General features: G+C 31.3%; 1 protein-coding gene across 1 annotated transcript; it reads left to right on the top strand.

The window, feature by feature from the left end:
• The first annotated feature begins 18424 nt into the window (after positions 1-18424).
• LOC134272580 (uncharacterized) lies at positions 18425-22411 on the top strand. Its single transcript, XM_062754802.1, has 4 exons — positions 18425-18525; positions 18626-18684; positions 20847-20984; positions 21897-22411. The coding sequence occupies exons 1-4, from the start codon at positions 18425-18427 to the stop codon at positions 22052-22054; spliced, it is 456 nt and encodes a 151-aa protein (XP_062610786.1). The 3' UTR covers positions 22055-22411.
• Positions 22412-22915: the final 504 nt, after the last annotated feature.

Here is a 22915-nt window from a genome sequence, read left to right as displayed (position 1 = left end):
ATTTTTCCTCTTTCTGAAAAATATTACAAAATCCGACTAGTTTGTGAGGGCAGCAAAACAAAAATCGTCAATAACTTACTTTGAAACTATTATATGCTTTGTAAGTTTATATTTCTCATAAATTTATACTATTCAACACATTTCAAGAAATTTTCAAAATATGACCGTTATGGGGGCAAAAATATGCATCAAACCGCATATACAAATCTAGTTCTTTGAACCAGTAAATTAGCCTCACCATAGATTGAACCATGAAAAAAATGTTTATGGACCCCAGTCAATAGTTTCCCTTTCTAGATGATGTTCCTTTTCAGAAACCAATAAATGTTAAGGTTCACAAACATGAATCATTTTTACACAAGATTTGGTGAAGTCTGCTGTTCTTGAGAAGTTAACAGATTGCACGAATATTCGTTAAACAGAAAATAGACGACTGAAACATTCCATTATCAAACCAACTTGACCAAAATGGCACAAAAATCTTTTTTCGAGACTGTAATGAATTCTTCAAGAAATCATAGGAATGAATATTTCAAATTGCTTAACATGTATGATTTTGATAGTTTTCAATACTCAAAGAAATTCTATGTTAAGCATTATGAAAGTTTAATTACAAAGCACATACATGTACACAAATATGAAATTATAAGTAATTATAAGTATATTATATAAAAGAAAATGAAATTAATATTAAAAAAAGACGATAAGATTAAATTAAATGCCGGGGGTCTACTTGCATGGGAAAACGAACTTAAGAGTGATAGCAGCAAAATATGAACAATTTACATGTACCTTTATAAAAACAGGAAAACTCCAACAAAACATTTTTGGTTTGATCGCAATCACTATGAAAGCAAAGAATTACATGTTCATTTACTTGACAATTATAAACATTTATCCATTAAGATACAAAATCACAGTATCTATTTACTGAAATGCTAAACATGTAGGAATAAGCAAAACAGATTTAAAACTTCCAAATATTTACACTGACAGAAAATATAGTAGAAATAAGCTAAATTAATAAAGATTTATTCATTTACAGATTCACAGTACTGTATCAATATTTATTCACAGAAAAGCTAAATTCAAACACACACAAACACACACACACACACACACACACCCACACACACACCCTCACACACACACACACACACACACACACACACACACACACACCCACACACACACACACACACACACACACACACACACACACACTCACACACAGAAACCTTAAAAGTTTCTTCATGTTTTTTTCATATCGTGAATTATGAAGAAAATACAATTGGACAAAGTCAGAGCAGTCATACTTTTAACCAAAGCACGGGAAAAGCAAAGTGATACAATTCACCGTGACTTTAAAGCAATATGAGATTCATTTTCTAGTATTTCATTTTGTTTGTAAAATATTTTATTATAATTTGTATGTAGTTAAAATCCTTATGATCAATAAACAAAAATAAAGTTTTAGAATGTTTGCGAAGAAATATTTCTATGTAATCGAGAATAATTGATATATAAGAAATCAATATTGTATAGTACAATTATGAAAATTAAAAATCTATCATCGCAAATATGAACAACAGAAGTTTAAAAATGTTCCATTTTTTCTGTCTTTGATATAGTTAAAAACAAAATTTAAGTAAAATTTTCCGATGTCAAATACTAGTATGCAAGTTATATTGCTTTAAATCGTATTATCCATATATTGTATACAACGAATTTCACTTGCAACGAAACAAAATTGTTCGTCTCTTGCACTAGAGTGTTATACTGTAAGATGAATGAAGTCATTGTTCATTTCGAAAAAAAGATCGAATCTTACATGTTCATTCATTGTTAATTAAAAAAATGAAGATAAATCAATATATTTACATTTTCTTATAAGCAATAATGCTTTCATTAGATACATGCTAATACTAAAAATTTAAAAGTCATGTGTATTTAGAATTCAAAATTTTAATACAATCTATTTATATATTATATATAAAAAGTAACAAAATGTTGTCCATTTTCATAATTCCTCGCTTTTACAAGGCATGATAAAAAATTTCGCAAAGCATCAACATATTTTGAAAACCACGATCGAGATCAGAATGAAATTTGACTCACCTATAGTCATACACATGTTCTTTAGATAGCACATTAAACGTAATTATTTTCTCCATCAGTGTGACATCACAATGTGAAAATGACGTCAATAGGTAGGTTATTATCTCAGTTTTATTCGAGCAACGAACGGCTGTAACGTTTAAGGTATAACATGAAAATTCCGTTGAAGTACCTTATAATAATTTGTACAAAGAAAGTGAAGACAAGAAACTTTCCAGACCTTCAATCATGAATTGGATTGATTGTTACAGTAAAGGGAGGGATATGGTTAAAAATGATGTTTGTTCAGTACCGCACCGAAAGCAAGCCTGGGAAGAGATGTGTCCTTTGTTAGTCAATTTGTTATGAAAGATTAATTGCGCGAAGTTACCTAGAAAAAGGGTTGAATATGTTAACAATAACATTACTACCAAATCCCTAAATTATATATGTTACTGCTGTAAGCATATTAAATATGACAAAAAGAAGGTCCCTACAGCTATATCCATAATTGACGTTCCTAAGACAGAGATCTTGGTTTGTTATGGACAAAATGTTCTTTCTGGGTAAAGACATCTTTATTCAACAACCCTTTCTCCGACATTTGGTAAATTCTGACAAATAGATCGTTCTTATGATAAAAATCAATTGCATAGTAAGAAATACATGTATATAATACGAAAAATATCTAAGCTTCTTATGAACAGAATGCTTAAGGGCATGTTTATTGACAACCTTGATCACGTGATTCGATGTGTAAGAATCGGAAAGAGTTACTCTAAAGAATGATGAACACTGAAACCTAGTTTTATTTGTTTTATGGAAATTATTCAATTTGTTCGCGAACTTTTTGATCCTTTTACCATATATAAGCAACAAAGACATTTCAAAATCATAAGTAACTCGTCTGTCAAAAAAAAAAAAAAGAAAAAAAAATTCAAACACCTTAGTCATTCTTTTGAATTAGAGAATACGGGTTGGCTCCTGTGCATAAAAAAAGATTTCAGACATTTTTTTTCAAATATATTTTTACATTTAGCTTGTCAAATAATCGAAATAAAACAAGTCATGTGGGTCAGTGCGCTTTTTTCGCACAACGGTGCAATTAATATGCCCTTGTTGCACTATAATAAGGTTAATCATATAAATCATTTTTCAAAGTTTGTCTTTAATATTTTTTATCCAAGTGAATTAGTGGATCAATCCAGACTTTTTTTCATCTTATATAGTCACATTATAAAAATTGTGGCATAAAAATAATTACAAATTACTCTGCATAGTCAATTACTTGAATAAAAAATAAAAGATCAATTTTGCAGGTTTTTAAAATTAAAAAGAAAAAAAAATTCTGAATGTATGCATAGTTGTAAAAACTGTCTTATCTATTCAGGTAATGAAATAAAAAGTGGTGGTTTGTGATGTTAATTTTAGACATAACTAAAATATTTAAATTTTTAAAACGACTTTTACGAAATACTTGGTATATTGATCAAATATGATGAAAGAATTCATGAAACTTAATTGAATAAATAATTTATGAACAACATTGAAATTTCATTACACAAAATTACTGAAATTTGTACAAGCTGAGTAGAAATGAAAAATAAACAAATGAATACTGAATACTTCATAAGAGGAAAAATGGATTTTTTTTCTTCTGGGGAAAAAACTCAGCCGCAGAATATATAGTTCTTCACTAAATATGTTCAGCATTGAATTTCAGTATTGGGTTTTAAATGAATATAGTTTACTTACCATTATAGAATTCAAATTTTTTGTAAGAACGTAAACATTATTAATAATTTCATAAATAAAGATAAAGAAAAAAATGCCAAAAGCTCAGGATCGAACCTTGCTAAATTTCAATTGAATGTACAATTCTTATTAAAAGACCTTTTCAATTTTCGACATCATGTACTTGTCTTTAACATATGACCTTCTAAAATAATCCCCGAAACCGGGACACAGCAGATCTCTGAATATGCGCAATGATTTGATTGTTCCTCTAATTTGTAAAGTTTAAACTGAAGAATCGCCAACAAAATAATCCTGTTACCACAAATAATGAGAAAGACAAAGCATTTGCAGCCGAAACCTCATTGTCAACCTCGTAAAAACAGGGTGTTTCCTCGACATTAATAACGAAAGCGTGAATGGACATGCCATCTACGTAAATGTTTTCCACCTTAAGTTCACTCGTTGCTATATCCATGAATGTAGATGCTTGAACTTCGATTATCTGCTTAATCTGACTGCTTTTATTTGATCTATTGAAATCAGAGGGGAGTGCAAAGACATCAAATTGAAATTCTTTACCATGAAATGTTTTGTGTTTTAATTGGGACTGAGTGAAACAAGTAGCTGATTCACTTGATTTCTTCTGAATGACAATAAATTCCAGATATGGAAAAATTTCCTTTAAATTTAAAAGTGTTTCATTTGCTGACCCTCCTACCACCACGTCATTAACTAAATTATCAAGTTTGCTCTGAAATGTGTTCGAACAAGCAATTTTGGAACAACTTTCATAAAAGGCTTTCATGTAGACTGAACTTTCAGAGAGACCATTGTTACATTCTTCGAGGTAAGTTTTTGATGAATTACCATGTTTGTATTTTTCAGCCAGGACAAAAGCAGAACAACCTTCAACATAAAATCTAGAAATGTACAAAATTATTTCCGAAATAGTCGTGCCATTACAAAATCCGTCCTTTTCCTTAAAATAATTTCCTAATGCAGCGTCTCCAATAGCCTTTTCGCCTGTTAAAATGTTGCGAATCTTACGTAATGGGGTAATTATAACATTGCAGCGGCTCCAAAAATTTTCACGTATACCTTTATCATTAATATTTTCTTGAAGGTAGTTGTATTCCTCAAGGCAGCTCTTTATGTCTTGGATATCCCTGTTGAGACCATGAAAAAATATTTGTTCTTGCAGAAGATACTTTATATAGGCAAATTTAACCTCAAAGTGAGACATGATCTCTTGTATTTGTTTTTTAATTTCCTCCATTTTTTCACTGAGATCACTATTTTCATTATTAAAGTGGGATCCTAGATCGAAACTTGAAATTTTCAAGTCTTTTGAAATGCTGAAAATCTCGAAAACTGTCTTTGCTTTGTTACTCATTCCATACCCGAGAAAGAATAGCTAAAAGCATAAATATTAGTTATTGTAATCTAAAGTGCTTTAAAACACAAGAAAATTTACATTGATGTATGCTAAGGCCTTAAAAAAGAAATTAACTTACCAAAAAGACTATTTTGAGACAGCTAGTTATTTTAAAGGAATACAAATTCCTACAGTCATTCAGTTCATTACTGTCCTTTATCTTTGTAACTGCTAATACCTATCTCTTTTGTAAATATCTGAAAAAAATTATAGATTTTAAAAAAGGAAATGTTATATTTCTATTAATTGTTTAACCATTCTTTTATACGTTATCGTATAAGAAATTATCATGCATACTTCCCCTTTCTAATTAAGGAAGAACTTCTTCAAAATCATATGTCAGTTTTAAATATATTTTTAATATTCCATCGAACCAAAATGAATTTGAAAGGCCCTAAATATTTTGGATTTCAAAACTTCATAAAAATCAGTACAAAGATACATTGCGGGGTTCAGTAAATGTTCAACCCAGCCTCTTTCTTTAATCCTCACTAAGATATTGATAGTAGTGAAGGAAAAATTTCAGGAGTACTAACCAAAATTATATTCAAGATGAACTTTTGGACAATTTAAATCACAAGATTTTACCAAATCGACAGATCCGTTATTAGCAGACCTATTTTTGTATTCATATGAAGCGGAATTTGTGCAAAATCTTATGGGTGAAAAGACGAAAATACTTGCTGTGGCCTTCAACTCGACATTTAGATATATCGACGACGTATTGTCAATCGACAATGGTAATTTCCATTCATATGTCGATACGATATCGTATCGAGAGCTTGAGATAAAAGATACCACAGAGTCTAACACAACTGTTTCATGATGGTTATTTTACTTAAAAAAAAGACGTGAAAGGTAATCTAAAAAACAAGCTCTATGATAAACGTGATGACATAAACTTTTCTATCGTCAACTTCCTTTAAGCAGCAATATACTTTCATCACTGTCTACATAGTGCATATATTTCAGTTGATTCGACGCGATGCGCAAGAACATGCTCTACGTATGAACAATTTCTAAAACGAGATAAATTTTGACAAGCAAGTTTATGAAAAAAGAATATCAGCAGTCTCGTTTAAAATCAGCATTTTTTTAAGTTCTATGGTTGATGCAGTGACCTTGTCAGCAAATACTTTATCATTGAGTCAAATGCTGACTGTCGTTTTTCATACTTATTGTTAGTCCAATATTTATACACTGAATCGACGACGACTTTTTCCGTTGTTTCCCGATCATGACAAGGAACATACGGCGGGCGTGACCGGTCAGCAGGGGATGCTCACTCCTCCGTGGTACCTGATCCCACCTCTGATGTTTTGGAGGTCTGTGTTTGCTCTGTTCCTATTTTGTATTGTTAAATAGACTTTGAGATTGAATACTGTTCGTTATCTCCATATATATCCTTCTTAATAAAGTAAATTACACTAATCTGAATGTTTATAATAATGAAAGTCTGAATGTTTTAGTTTTCGTTAACCATGAACAATGATAAACACTTTCGAGCCAATACAATTAGTATTGGCTCGAAAGTATTAGTATCAGATTCACTTCCAAATATATACATTTGTGGTATCTCTCCATTATATAAACATACAATGAGAAAATATCTTCAATTCTGTATGAAGTTTGTCAGAGGTCAATACGTGACCTAATCACACGGCGCATTAATATCTACCGGTAACTTAATTATAAAATAACTTAATTATAAAATGACCTGCTCTACTTGCTTTTCATGTACAAAAATGAACAAATAAGAAAGTAAAATGATAATTATTTCATTTAAAATGTAAACAAGTATTTCATACAGTTTATGGGCTATCGATTCAACCTTTGTACATAGAGAAAACTAGGAGCCTGACGTTAGCATTTGTTTACATTTTTCTTCACTTTTGTCAGCTGCACAGTCTCTAAACGTTCATCCTTATTTTTTGGGTAGACCTTTGGGTAAATTTTCATGGTAAACTTTTATTTTATCTTTAAATTTTACTCACGATAAATGTGTAAATCTGTTGAAAAATATCATTGGAATCATGCCATGAACAGCTGCCAAACACCTCGTCGTTTTCGAAGTTCAGTGTAGGCCTAAAGTCTTTAAGCTGTCGCCAGTTTCTCCGTGTTTATCAGTGTTTTACGATAAGTATGCCTTTAGTTACTGCTACCGTAGAATTTTTTTAAAAATCAAATTGCAAATTATCTGGCTCGGACAAGTGTCTCAATCCATCTGATCCATCCATCCCTTTCCGGCGACCGAAATTCCTCCAACTTTTTATCATCAAACTTCGGACGTGTTTCTTGTGTCTTTTCAGCATCGATTTTCAATTTTCACGAATAAAAATATTCCCAGACAACAATCTGTTCACTATTCTGATCACAAGTAGCCTTTCACAAAATATTCCCTGCGAAATAGATTCCTAAGCCTAATGAATTCGAAGCGTAACCGCCATGCAAGCCGATTTACACCTTGCGTCATTCTTCAAAATCTACGACGGACGGTTAGTGCAATAATTTAAATTCGAAAATATCCAATTGTCTGTCTCAAATGTATATATAAGAAATAAATAACAAGTTTATATTTAAATTCAATTGGAATTGAATTGGGTTGATCAGTACGTGCACGTGATCAAATCTTCTGAGAAGGTCTTTGGCCTTCACATTATTTGATCAGGTTACAGACCCACTTCAATTCCCATTGAAGTTTATAAACTTGTTATTTATTTCTTAAATAAAGAATTAAGAGAGTGCTTTGGTCTATGAATTCTATGATTGATACGCTCAGATTTTTAATATGTAATTATTAAGATTATAATAGAAAATCGATTTAAAATTAATTTTTTTTTATCGATAGGCTAATTAGAATTAAAGATATTTAATTTTATTTATCGGTGTTCTTATAAATGGTATATATATGTATAGAATTTAAGAAAATATTCAAGCTTAAAAGAAATACATAATAGGAGCAGACTCGATCGATCATTCCCGCGTGTGCCCCTCGTCATGATTGGGAATAAACGGAAAATACGCGTTTTATTCAGTGTTTTTATAATGGCTTAGCAAGTTAATGTAGTATGAAAAACGTCAGTCAGCATACATTTTGACTTTATGATAAACTGTACTTGCTGTCAAAGTTATTGTATCGACTATAGAACTTACGAAATGATAACTTAAAAAAAGCGGATATTCTTGTTGAACCATCTTGTTTGTCAATAATTTACCTCGTTTTAGAAATTGTACACACGTGGAGAATATTCTTGCGTATCGAATCAACTGAAAGATATAAACCCAGTACGCATTAAATAAAGGTTTATTGCTGCATAAGTAAGGGAAGTTGACAATTACAAAAGTTAAAGTCCTCACGTTTATCATAAAGTATGGTTGTTAGATTACCATCAACGTCTTTTTCAAGTAAAATATCCAAGTATGAAATAAATGTGCCAGATTCCGAGGTATCATATCGACATAAAAATCTACAAAACTACAATTCAGATTAGGATGAAATTTAGCAACATATAGTCATACACATATTCTATAAATAACATATGTTGAGTAAATAATGTTTTGTTCCTTGATTGTGGAAATGACTTGTGACAAAAAAAATGGTTAACGCAGTCGTACTGGAGCAACAAACGACTGTAAAAAGTAATTTAGCTATATCTTATTGAGATTAAGCACTTCGTTACTAAAGATTTCCAATTTACAGTTTTAAAACTAGTTTAACAATAATAAAGTTATAAAATACGTAAGATATTGTTTACGTTACTTTTGAAACATATTAGATGTGATTTAAAATAGAGCTAATACTTTATTCACAATGAATAAACAACTTTCCCGAGACAAAAACCTTCGGTTTTGATTGTTGCCATGATCATTCTTGGAAAGGTAAATATATTTTTATCCACACATTCTACAGGTCCAGCACAATACCCCGATAAAGGTATATAGCTTGATTAAGCTATATAGCTTTATCAAGGTATTTAAAATACCTTGATCAAGGTATTTTATGTAATGAAAATTCAAAAAAATTCTTAAAAATTAATTACTGAAAGTCGAGTTCTGAGTTGTTGTCAGTAAATTCACCCATGCATGTTAAGTACTCAAACACAAACAAATCAGTATAAAAACGTGTCGTGTGAGGAAAAGTTATCTTATGCTTTCTTTTTGATACCAGAGTGTTTTTCATGCACGAGTAGACGCACTGACAAAAAAAATCAATTTTCATTACATAAAATACCTTGTTCAAGGTATTTTAAATACCTTGATAAAGCTATATAGCTTTATCAAGCTATATACGTTTGTCAAGGTATTGTGCTGGACCTGTTCTATTGCCAAAATTTGGTCATTTCTAATAAATAGATTACTTTTATAAAAATTAACGTGTCTGGAAAAAAATATGAGAATCGGAAAAAATATCTCACAATTTTTGTGACAGAACGGAATACACTGTAAGTCATATGACCGGCTACCAAGGTATATTGATTTTTGAAGTCTCCAAGAATTGTGGTACGATAAATTAGAACTTTGCATGTGTTATCTACTATCTTATCTACCTATTGAGCTTTCATATTACTCACTGTCTTGCATTCAAGTAATGTTAATGTAATTTTAAAAAATCAGACTTTATCGCATTGAAAATCAAACGTTGAAAAGAAGTAAAATTGAAACTTTTCAAGTAGCAACAAAATAATATAATAAATAAAATATTTTACTAAAAAAATAATATTTATGGAATGTTTATTTTTAATGCTATATTTACTTATTTAATATTTATACACTGTTCGCACAAGAAAGGTACCTTAAGGGAATTTGAAGATATTACCAATATTTTTTTTTCCTTTTGGGGAAACTTAATATCATGTCAAATGTTAAGAAAATTGGATTATTCATCGAATTTTTTTCTCCCTGGACTGGGGAAATGAAATAGACTTGGAAAATATTAGTAAAATATCATTAAAATTACAAATTTGGACAAATCACACACTCAGTAGATGTTTATAGATGAAAACAAATTTCAGAATATTAAGCTTCATGATAAAAGTGTAATATAAACTTTTAAAAGATATACCAATCCGGGTACATTTTATGAAGAAAAGCAAAATGTTAAAAAAAGGTCCATGTGATTTTTCTGATTTTCACCATTTTGCGTTTCCTCATAAAATTTACATGGCTTGGTATATTTTTGTAAAGTTTATATTACACTTTTAGCACCAAGGAGAGGATTGTCCCCAAACCCCAATTGCCTCTTTCGGTTTTGCAGTGCAAGTAACTGGTTTTGTTAGTTTCAGGCACTTTGAAAGTTTTGTTCTGATCTCAGTAAAACAAAGCAAAATAAATAAATAAACAAACAAATAATTAATGAACAATTAATCAATAACTTTGAGATATTTCATAACAAATTGCGCACAAAGGACTCATCTCTTACACAAGCTAGTATCGGAGGGCTGCAAAACATGTGTCATTTTTAACTATCTCCATCCCTTCACATTAACAGATAATTAAATTAATGATTAAACCTCTGGAAAGTATATTGTCTTCGTAAATTTTGCACAAATTATTATGCGATCCCTCGAAGGAATTTTTAAATTATACGTGAAACTTTACAGCCGTTCGTTGGCCGAGAAAGTCTGTTACAACCATTTTTCGTCACAAGTTACATACATGTCGACGTCATTTTTACATTGTGACGTCACAATGATGGAATAAAAATTATTACTTTTCATATGCTATTTTTAGAAACTGTGCACGACTATTAGTGTGCCAAATTTCATTTTTATCTGAACTGTGGTTTTGTACATATAGGGATATTTCGCGAACTTTTTGATCACCACTCATATTGTGAGCATTTTGAATTACTTAACTCCTGATTTTTAAGACCCGAGGGTCGAACTACCTTAGGAAATGTACAAAAATAAAATGATTGCCAAAGTTATCTGAACTTCTGAATTAATGTCTCCCTCTGATAATTCCATGACCATAAAAAATAATTTTGACATTAAGAGTAATTATTATCTAATTAAAGCAAATAAGTTTTTAATGCTTTACATGTATTTTAATATAAGTAAAAATCTCACTATAATATTCGTTTTTCATTTTACAATGAAATTATAAAATTCTATCAACATTGGAATAAATGAATCTCAATTCATCATTCCCATACTTATTTAGATAGTATTAATAAAAGAAATTAATAATCATGAATACATTGTACTTGCATTTGCTGTAAAATTAACTTATTTGGACCGCGATGTGTAAAGTGAGAGTGCCTCGATATTGCGATTGAACTTGGTTTTGTTCCAATTATCATAAGATTTCCTTCAGAAAATTTTCATAACTTATTTTTTGTCCAATATCAATTTTCAGATGAAACATACTGAAACCGAAAATGAAATGCCCCCGATTCCCCAAAACGCATTTAAGTCATTCGACGTTACAAGATAAGATGTTTTTTAAGACTTCCATAGGATAAGAGTGTAACTGAACTAGATCTTGCGGGTGTTGATTTAGTTCATAACTGTATCCTATAAACACTCTTGATTAAACCTATCGTAAAACAGTTACTGTATCAGATGAAATAGAAAGTCAAATTCCTCTCCGAACTATTTCGTATAATGTAAATTGTAGCATTCCTACTAATACTAAACTATGATGAGACGACTGTAACAATCAGTAGTTTAACCCTTTTGGTACCTCTATGTTAGCACCCAAAAAATTCTGTGCGCCCGGTTACAATAGTTTAAAGGGCATTCCCGGCAGAGCTGTCCAGTGTGTAAGACACATTGTAATGTGCCAGGACAAGCAGATGAGGTTAATTGTTTGCACAGGCATCTGCCGTAAACGTACAGCAAGGTTACTGTAACACACTGTGCACCATGCTGAGATGTTCATGGTAACTTAATGTGACGATGACAACGCTGATGGCGATGATGTGATGATAACAATGATGATGTAGATGATGTCAATGATGATAATGATGACGAAGATGATGATGTTTATGACATAGACGCGGGAATCGCTTGTATTTGTGAACAACACTAGTCCCAACCACAGTTTTAGACTACAGCCCCAGAGGTTTGAAAGACAGTGTTTGGCTAAATTGAGACTCTCATATGGATGTGCACTATACCACCTTAGTAATATCTAGTTTTGTTTGAATTGAACACGTGTTGATACAGTTATTTAAAATATTTTGATACTTTTTTTCATCGTAAATAAAATTTTGTGCTATCATTTGAGTGAGTGTGCGTGTGTGTGATTGTGTGATTTCTTAATTTAGTTGTTTTTTTCTCTTTATTTTTGTTTTTGTAAATGAATTCTTTTTTCTTTTTAAACAATTCTTTGTTTTGATTCACAGACGAAGCCTTACTCATCCCACCTTACCAAGACGAAAAAGTAAAACGCATAATATTCCTTCATGTAGGATCTTTATCTCGTCTATAGAATATGAAATGAAACAAAGGCAAATTTTACCTGTATTACTTTGAAGAAAAAATGATAAACATAAACATGCATGCAGCTCTTTCACAGTGTTTTCTTTTCCAAGTGCATTTTTTTATTTGGTCTACTAGGACGCGATTAGCACCAAAAGCAGAATGTCTTGGGGAGAAGAGAAATCAGGGCAGCTCAGTCATTAAATTGTTTGTTCCAACGAAACTTTCCAAGGTACTCTCAAACACCACAGTGAAGAACACAAGAATCACTGATGGAGTCGGCAATACTGACAGAAGCCTCCGCCGTTTCTTAATAACCTTTTGGCGAATGTTGATGAAGGGAAATTTTAAAAGTGCCAAATTTAAGGAATTTTAAAGTCCTTTAATACTTGACCAAACGGTACTCAAGCTCAAAGGTCCATCAAACTGTACAAAATTGTAAAGGAGCAAAGCCGAACGTCCAAAAATCAGAGGTGGGATCAAGCGCCATGAAGGAGTGAGCATCTCCTGTCGATTGGTCACTCCAATTCTGTGCTCCTTGTTATAATCATGACAACGGAAACGACGAAAAAAATTCGTCGACAATTCCGTTTGCATATAATGACCTAACAAAAATCAGTCAGAATTGAACTTAATGATAAATTTATTGTCTGTAAAGGTCATTGCTCGCCCATAGAACTTACAAAATATTGACTTTATTCTTTTAAATCAAATTGTTTGTCAATACGAGGGTCGTTCAAAAATTACGCGGACTCTGCTATTATTTAATCTTACAGACGTCATATAGTTATGAAATTTCACAGAAATATGTTTCTTAAAGTTTCCAATAAATTTTGGGCAAAATCGCTGTATTTTAAAAGAATTCTACTAAAATTATTGGTATGGTAAAATCGCTGCTGGAGAGGTACAGCGTACGACAAAAAAAAAATTGAAAGAAAAATGAGGAATCCAAAACTCATTCGTTTTCTGTAATTCGCGATATTTTTCGACAATTTTCTCAAATTTATCTTTCAATTGTTTTATAATTATGTATTTAGATTTCTGACCTGATATTTGAAGTACTAACAGAAATATTGTGGTTTTTCTCCAATGCGATTCCCGTGAAAACGACTGTGAAAATGACGTCGCCTAAATTGATGGCCCACCACACTTTTGTTGAGTAATGTGATATGCTCGAGATATCGCCAACATAGATCCAAAATATGCATAATCAAACAAGTAGTAAACGAGGGTATTCGTGATATTCGACCAAAAATGCCAAATTGAAATTTTAGACCGTTACAACTCTATATAAAGGCTATACAAGAGGACGGGAAGAAGATTATCGACGAAAACTTTGTCCATAAACTTTGATATAAAATTTTGAAGACCATATAAGTAAAGATTCTTTTATATTATGTGTGAAATTTTGCCCGTTTATGACGTCAAATATTTTTTCCATGCAACAATTCCGCGTAATATTTGAACGGTCCTCGTAATTTACCCCGTTTAAGCAATTGATCATACGTAGAGCATGCTATTGCACATCGAATCATCTGAGTTATACAAACTCCGTATGCTGTTGCTGAGTGTTGTATTAGTAAGGTAAGTTGACGATTGAAAAGTAAAAGTCAAAACGTTTATCAAAAAATATAATTGTATTTTTCCACTAGTTAACGTCTTCTTCAAGTAAAATATCTACATGTACATATGAGACAGATGTGTCAGAATATGTGGAATCTTGAATTTAAAGCTCATTGGAATGTATCGCGAAAGATAAGAATGCGAAAAAATGTTAATTGAAAATACGTCATAGAAATATTGAAATTTCGAGTTGATTGTCACAGCAAGTATTTTCTTCTTTTCACGTACAACACTTTGGACAGATTATGCTTTATATGAATGGAGAAATAGGTCTGCCAATAATGGGGCTCAATCGCTACTTTTTGGAATTCATTCCAACAGATTATTGGAAGACCTGTTCTCCAAAAACCATAAAAATATTTTCTCTCAGAAATCAACTCAAGAATCTTTCAATATCATCTTCAGAGTGTCACTGCGTATAAGCAGATAAACCACTCAATCAAACTGTGTTTCAAGTTTATTGAAGAACGTGGTGAAAGGCTAAAACATACAAAGATAAATTTGTACAAACAATGTAATCAAATGACAGACAATCATACATGCAACTGACTAGATTAGCAATAAATTGCCATTAATCTGATTTACATACATTTTGAAAATTACAGGAATAGATTAAGACTAGATTCCACTTAAATTCATAGTAATAATATCTCATAATATCTCGCAATATCTCACAATATCTCATTGAGCAAACTATGCAAATATATCAATGCAAAATTGTATACTATAAATTTGGCGGTATCTGCTATTTTTAGAAATGACAAGAGAATACACAAATTCAATGTTGGACACCTATGCCGACATTTAAGCAAAATCAAATACTATAATCATATTACACATTTGCAAACATATAAACATCCAATGTGCTCTTGGCCGGATGGACAATTAATACGAAATATTTAAGTTGCTGCTGCAAACATGCGCTGCATCAGACGCCAGCATGGATAACAATCGGCAATCCTCGGCTGACTCCGCTACGCTCCATTCAAACCTCGGATGTGATAGGTGGAGGAATACGCAACAGATCGCTACATTTCTCCGCCGGAAACTGCCTTGTCACTCATTTCATATTTCACTCTGCCTAAAGATCTTAGAAAAGGTTTCTTTATCAGTGTAATTCCTCGTGTTAATTACAACCAAATGTTAGTATTATTTGAAAGAAACAACACAGTGTTGGGCGTGCATCAAAGTAACTCGGAGTTAAAAAGTTTGATATTTGAATGAAATTCAAATAAGATCACATGACTGATTCAGCAAGATGGAAGATCACCTTTGACGTCCGAGGTTATGTGTGAGGTACTAGTCATCCGAGGAACTCCGATTGCATGGAGAACTTAAATCTAATACACAAAACAAAACCGCAAACCCGGAAATATCCAGTAGACTAAAAAAACAAGTCATACGTAAACTGGTTCGCTAACAATTCACAGAGTACATGTGTGTAAAATCCGTCTGAGAGTGTTTTTAGCAAAATAATTTTGAAAATGACCAATTACATGGAAAGTAAATTTTCGAATTCTATTCTTATTGAAAAAGCTGCCGTAAACGACATAAAAAAGCATAGAATTTAAATTTGATTTATCGTGTGAAAGGATGTTTATAAAGTTTAAAAGTCCTTAGTTTTTAAGTTGATTTTGTTTATTTTTAGGGTTTATTTGTGACTTTTTGTGGAAATATCAGAGAATTATTTTTTTGAGAATACATTCTGACAAGGATGGACGATAAGGACTTTGAGATAAGAAAATTGTAATGTGGTTCAAATTTACATGTCGAGGACATTTTTATGGGACTTTTCACGTGATATTGGAGACCAAATGACACGATTCGTGTGATTTATTTCCATTATTGAGGTCACCTAACATTTCGATATTGCAAGTGTATAAAAAAGTTAATAATCAAAGCTTGATTTATAATTTCTTAAACATTATGTACTCTGTTAAAAGTTCTGCGAACCTATACATATCAAGATTCAACTGATAATTAATTGTTTAAATGACTTTTGTTAAATCGAAAATACGGGGGGGGGGTTCAACTCGAGTTTCTTGATCCTCCGAATTTCTATATTTGATACAGAACCCGTCTTGTTCTTTAAATGATACTAACAAAAATATTTTCTGACATTTTACGGATTAAAATATCAGTTAGTACGGCAATTCTTCCCTAGCTCGACCATTTTGTACATATAAAAAAATTATTACAATCTAGCACTTCCTTAAAAATTCACTTGGAACCTATCGTAACGGAAAGATATAGCTCACTTGTTCGTAATTTTTCCTAATGATTGAAAGTTCCCGGTAGATTGAGCTTTTTAGCATTCTTTATAATCAAACTTTCTTTAAGGAATTCTGTATGCAATGCCCTTACTGGAATCAGTTATATCACTTTATCAATGACTTAGTAAAACTAGATCTAAATTTCGATCGCGAAGTTTTATTACATTTCTTTGTTGACACTAAGTTTAAGATTTAATTCCTTCCTATTTTCGATCAACCAATTTTCACAACACTTAATATGTCTTGTGAGTATTTAAAAAAGGAAACCTTACCTCTTACGCATCTATTTGGTTGTATGGTTTTCATGCTTGCATGGATGTTTCCAAATCTTAAACAGTCAATGATATATTACGAGGGGCGATCAATAAATAATGTCATTGGGGCTCAGAAAGAAGCAAACGACGCTTTTCAATCATTTAGTCTTCATGATTTTACTTATTAATCTCTTTTAATTCAAACACACGTCCCTAACATTTTTTATCCAATTTCTGATTGTTTTTAGAACTCATTTTTGGGTATGACCCTAAGTATACTGGAAAATTGCACATCCTATGATTTCCTGAACTTGTTTTTTCCTTCTGAAAGGTGTTTTTTTTCAAATTTGGAAATAGAAACAAGTCAAAAGGTCAAAGATCTTTCAACCATTATTAATGTGAAAAAAAATTAACTTTCTGATTATCCCGAAAACCTCTTTACTCTTTAGGGCATGCGGGTTTGAACGCTGTCATGAAGAAATTCAATGTAGTGGATTCCTTATTCTGGGTCCCTTCTCTGAAAAACCTTTCGATTTCTTTGCAAAAAAACTGCTTTCTAGACACCTCCAGATATTAAAATGTCTCCCCGAATACGAATTTGAACAACAATACCACTAATATTTAAAAAAATTGCATATAAATCTGTCTTTGTGCTCTTTCAAACCTTTGCTCTTGACATGCAGACCTTCGCCGTTTTTATCAAGTACATCTTATGTTAAATTTTGTTTTAATGGTTTTAAGCAATAGATTCATGTTCCAATATCTGTTTGAATATAAAACAAACGTGGATTACTACAATTACTGATATTTTAAAATAATTGTTAAGACTTTTGTACACGCGGTCGTTTTCACTCATTTTTCAAAATACAGGGTGACCTTAGAGTACCAAGCTTAATTACTGTCAAACGGTTCTTAAAAACAGTGTAAACTATTCCCGATATGATGTCTATCAACTTTGCTATGTGTCTTAAAGTCAATCATACAACATCAAATATTATTTGTTGAAATTTGGCATACAGTACATAAGTTGTTATAATTTTTGTTGGCAAGGAGGGTACCCATTTTTGATGCCTATTATATAATTTTTATCATTGAAATCCACCTGTTCATTTGTCTATAAAACAGGCATCGGTTGCTGTAAATGTCACATATTTCAGTGAATATTTTTTGGGGATTTTTAACAAGTTTTACAGCAGCTTTAATGTAGCTTTTATTTTCACTCTTGTTTAATGATTCTTTACCATTCATTCATAATCAGTGTCTCAATAGCCCTTGTTTCCCAGCTTCTCACGATAAAACTATGTGAGGAAAAGTGGTGACATAAACTGTTATAAATTCATTAAAGATTCAATAATGAGAGAAAGTCAAGCTTTATGTCATATGACTTCTTTGTTGTATGTCATCGAGCTAATGATATTATTTATTGAACGTCCCTCGTAATTGTTACATAATGCTCTTTATTAGCTTTATTATCGATTCAAAACGATTTAAACTGGAATGTAATTTTTGATGCCATCATAATCTGGGTTTCCGCCTCATGTTTTTAATTGAATTTCCTTATTTACATTTTAATGTGACATGATGAATGGAAAGGTACTACAGCAAACTCTGCTCCTAATTATCATCTTTAAATGTAGAATACATTTTATTTGTGGCAAAAAGGGTGTCTGTGATGCTTATGGGTAGGTGGAATATTAAAAAAATAATTCTTTATCATGAATTAGTATCATAAAACTTTATTTTCCTATTAAGCGTAAAATTTTTCACATCTATATTGAACAGTGGGACAGTTGTCTGTTGTGATGGATATCGACTTGAAACTATTAGTTCGGAATGCATTGGTAAGTTCTTGATCCAGTCTACCTGAACATGTTTATGAATTAACTGAATAATTTACCTGATACATCTTATTAGAAGTCATGATACTTTTAATAGTTTAACTATTAAAAAAAAGGTAAATTTAAAGAATAATAATAAAATAAAAATGCATTTAAATCTTCAACAAAAAGCTAAATACTTTTTTTCACTTTCAATTTTAAAGGTTTAATTATGACTTTTGTGGAGAAACTTTGAACATACCGGTAGTTTGTAATCTTGATGGCGACCAAGACAAAAAAAAAACCTACCGTTTAACCATATTATATACTCATAAAAATTGACTACATTAACAGGAGGCAAATAAACTTTGCATGAAGAAATAAAACTAACATAGTTAAGAATTGAAAGAATGCACACAGATGGGATCAGATGCCATGGAAAAGTTATAAACCTCTACTGATGCCTTCAAAATCGTTATTTTGATTTTGAATCTTTTTTTCACCAATACAATATCAAACCGCCGATACACATTGGTGTCATAATAACATACAGTCAAAAACAGTTTACTAATATTCAAAACGATGTTATTAACAAATAAAAATCGCCGCACAGTGTCGGGTCCTCTAAGTTTAGAATTCCGTCGCTGATTGGTGTTGCCTATCTTCATTTTCACAAAATCTAGATTTGGTACATGGAAAGTCTCAGGGAGATTAACTGTCTTTTTTGTATTTATATGAAGCAAAATGCAATCTATAAACTTTTACATGATAAGGAAAACTTCTTGCTCTGGCTTTCAATTCAACATTTACTGTTTGTAGATATTGCAACGTTTTATATATTAAAAATATTCTTTTTTATGAATACGTGGATAGGATATATCTCCCTGAACTCTAAATATAAAATAAACTCTCGATACACAAGGTCAGTTACAAGCTCTAATTAAGAACAGTTACTTAATGAAAGCAAGCATATGATTTGATAAAATAAGGATATAAACAATCTCGTTTAAATTAATTATTTTTCAGATTCTTTGGGGGATAAAATGAATCTGTCAAAAAATATATTTTATCGATACGTGGGATGTGGTTTGACATTTTCAAACAAATTGAATGGCAATAATTTTAACACTCTCTGATTATGACAGGGAACTCATGGCCGCTAGGTCATAAGAGAATCCTTACTCCATCTTGAATTGGTACCTTAACAAACTCTGATATTTGCTCTGCTCCAGATCTGTATTGTTGTTTTATTTTAAACGTATTTTATTAACAACATGTCAGCGGGATTGGACAAAAGTTCCACAAACTTAGATAGTTCTCTCCCATACATAATTATATCAAAAGCCAAACAATATTACAAAGATTTACAATTTTACAGAATATACATGAACGTAGTAGAACAAAAGCAATAGCTATCATTGCCTAAAATATCAATTCATATTCTGTTGATTACAAATGTAAATGACGACAATAACCATTGTATTTTTACAAATGACTTTTAAGCTTGATAACTCTTTGTTATATTTATATCTCATCTAAATTAGCGGCTGTCATCTTAATTAACAGCAGTATCTGAACCCTGTCAAATATAGTTTTTTTTGAAAGATTTGTCTCTTTTTTTCGGGATAATTGTTTCTCTGATAAGAGAGATAGTCCTTAATGACATAAAAATCAATCATTCTTATAATATTATAGTTCAGGGGCGTAGCAACCGGGGGGGGGGGGGGGGGGGGGGGGCCTGGCCCCCCCACTTTTTTCCCAACTTTACCTATACTAGAGCAAATGTTAATTGAAAACCTGGTTGGCCCCCCCCCCCCAGTTTTAGTGATGTACCGAGAAAGAAGTATTAGAATTGGTACTGAAAGTAGTTGACACTGAAAAAAAGTTAGCCAGTTTTAGTGATGTACCGAGAATGAAGTATTAGAATTGGTACTGATAGTAGTTGACACTGAAAAAAAGTTAGCCTCTACCCCCCCCCCCCCTCTAAGTTCTCACTAGGCTAGATAATCAATATAGAGAACACATGTCGAAATCATTGCAATCATCGGCTATGTTAGTCACCTAATGCCTGTCTTTTTGCTATTGCCTCCTTTTATTGCAAATCTGTGAGATATTCTTAAAATTGTTTCGGAAATGAACAAAATTTGATGTATTTCTGATCCAAACGTCTTTATTTTATTTGACAGAATGCAGTCCGGGATTTTACGCATTTAACTGCTCTGAGAAATGTGAGTATCCATTGTATGGTTTCCAGTGCGAAAAGCTATGCCAATGTTCTGCGATGTTTTGTGATTTTAGGTCAGGATGTACATCAAATAGTTCAGGTATATTTAGAATTTTGTTTTCATTAATTGATAATAGTAATAAGGATTCTTACCTTTGGAAATACACATGAGATATATATAGGGTGTTTTCTTAACAACAAAATGAGAATGTGAACACTTCTTAAAGAAAGAAGATTCAAAAAATTTTTCTCTTTGGATTATACTTAATATCATCTAACAGGCGTAGAAAAGTGGATGATTCTTTGGTTGTTTCCTATTTAGCCTTCGAAAATGAAATAGATTTGGATAATAATAGTAAATACTTCTATAAAATAACAAATATTGAAAAATCAAACTTAGTAATTGTTTACAGATAAAAACAAATTTCAGAATATGTTAGCTAAGTGCTATAAATGTAACATTATCTTTACAAAAAATATACCAAGCTAGGTGAAATTCATGAAAAAATGCAAAATGGGGAACAATCAGAAAAATCACAAAGGGTGATTTTTACTATTTTTTTGCTTTTTCCTTATAAAATTTAACAGGCTTTGCATAGTTTTTTTTTTAAAGATGATATTACACTTTTAGAATAATTCAAACATATTTTGAAATTTATTGTCATCTTTAAAACTTTATTAAGTATGTTTCGTCAATATTTGTAATTTTTAAAAAATATTCACTAATATTTTCAAAGTTCTTTTTTATTGTCCAAGACTAAGAAGGAAACATTCAAGGAATTATAGAATTTTCTATGGCTCTGAGATGATAAAAAGTCTCCTCCAAAGAAAAAAAAAATCTATATCATCTGTCCTTAAATCTATTTACATATAAATGTATGAAAAAAATTAAAGTATTTCGAAAAATATAAATGAAAATAGATATAAATTTACAGAAAGCAAGCGCATATCATAATAATGTTGGCTTTTAATTATCTCCACTTCAATTCTATTTTTAACCTTTCGATTTCAGATATGACAAGATTTGACGCTCTGTTGACAAATGAAATCTCAACACTTAATGACAGAAATAACGGATGTAGCATCAATCAAATTCGGATGTTTACAACTAATTATAATCCATTGACAAATGCATTTTTATTGCATCGCTGTCTTTTAACTTTGTATTAATTATAATCCTTGTTCTTTGTCTATTAATGATAAAAATTGGATGCCATCAAAAAAGACTCTCTGATCAGTTCCGAGAGAATGGTGAGAGATACACAAATTTTTCTGATGTAAGTCCAAATGACCATCACTATAACACAATGAATTTAACAACCACTACTTCCATTATTAATTCTCCTTCTACAATTACAACATCGGCGCTAAACTCTGAATATGATGACATTACTGTGAACAACACAGACTTAGTTATAGAAAACAGTTTAGAATTAGATGAGTGTCTTGAATTGAATGAATGTGATAAAACGGAAATTTGTGAATTAAGATCTACTTCTCAGGAAGACTTGGACGACCTCTATCTAACAGTTGTTTAAAATACATTTACTACAGTGTTCCAGTTTATTTGCAAAGAAACGAAAAAATCATGAATTCACAGGTTTCCATAAGTCGAGTGGTTACCATACAACGGATCTAACATTATAGGTCTTGAGAATTGCCATCGATGAGATAATTCAAGAGATTGGAAATTGAAAGGATCTTGTAATATTACATATAAATTGATATGCTTTACATATTGTTGTCCACTTTCTGTTACCTGTAACAAATCGTGCCAAGACAAAACTTATTCAATAAGGAAAAACGACGACAAAATATACAATTACATATAGGGCCATGTCGCCGAAAAAAATGCTTGTCGTGAAGATTGGCCCACCTTGTAATCAGACTTGAGTATACCTTTTTGGGAAATATCCACTGGGATCTCCAGAGAGAGAGAGAGAGAGAGAGTAAAATGATGCAAAAGTAAGATATGGAAGCAAGAACTGTTAAAAGAAAAATATTTTAAAACAATTGTTTTGTCCAGTATTA

This window comes from Saccostrea cucullata, unplaced genomic scaffold (genome assembly GCF_032062105.1).
Source record: "Saccostrea cucullata isolate Sc308-1 unplaced genomic scaffold, CSIRO_AGI_Scuc_v1 ctg538, whole genome shotgun sequence".
NCBI lineage: Eukaryota > Metazoa > Mollusca > Bivalvia > Ostreida > Ostreidae > Saccostrea > Saccostrea cuccullata.
The sequence above is the reverse complement of the archived record's forward strand: the minus strand, read 5'-3'. Positions and strand labels throughout refer to the sequence as shown.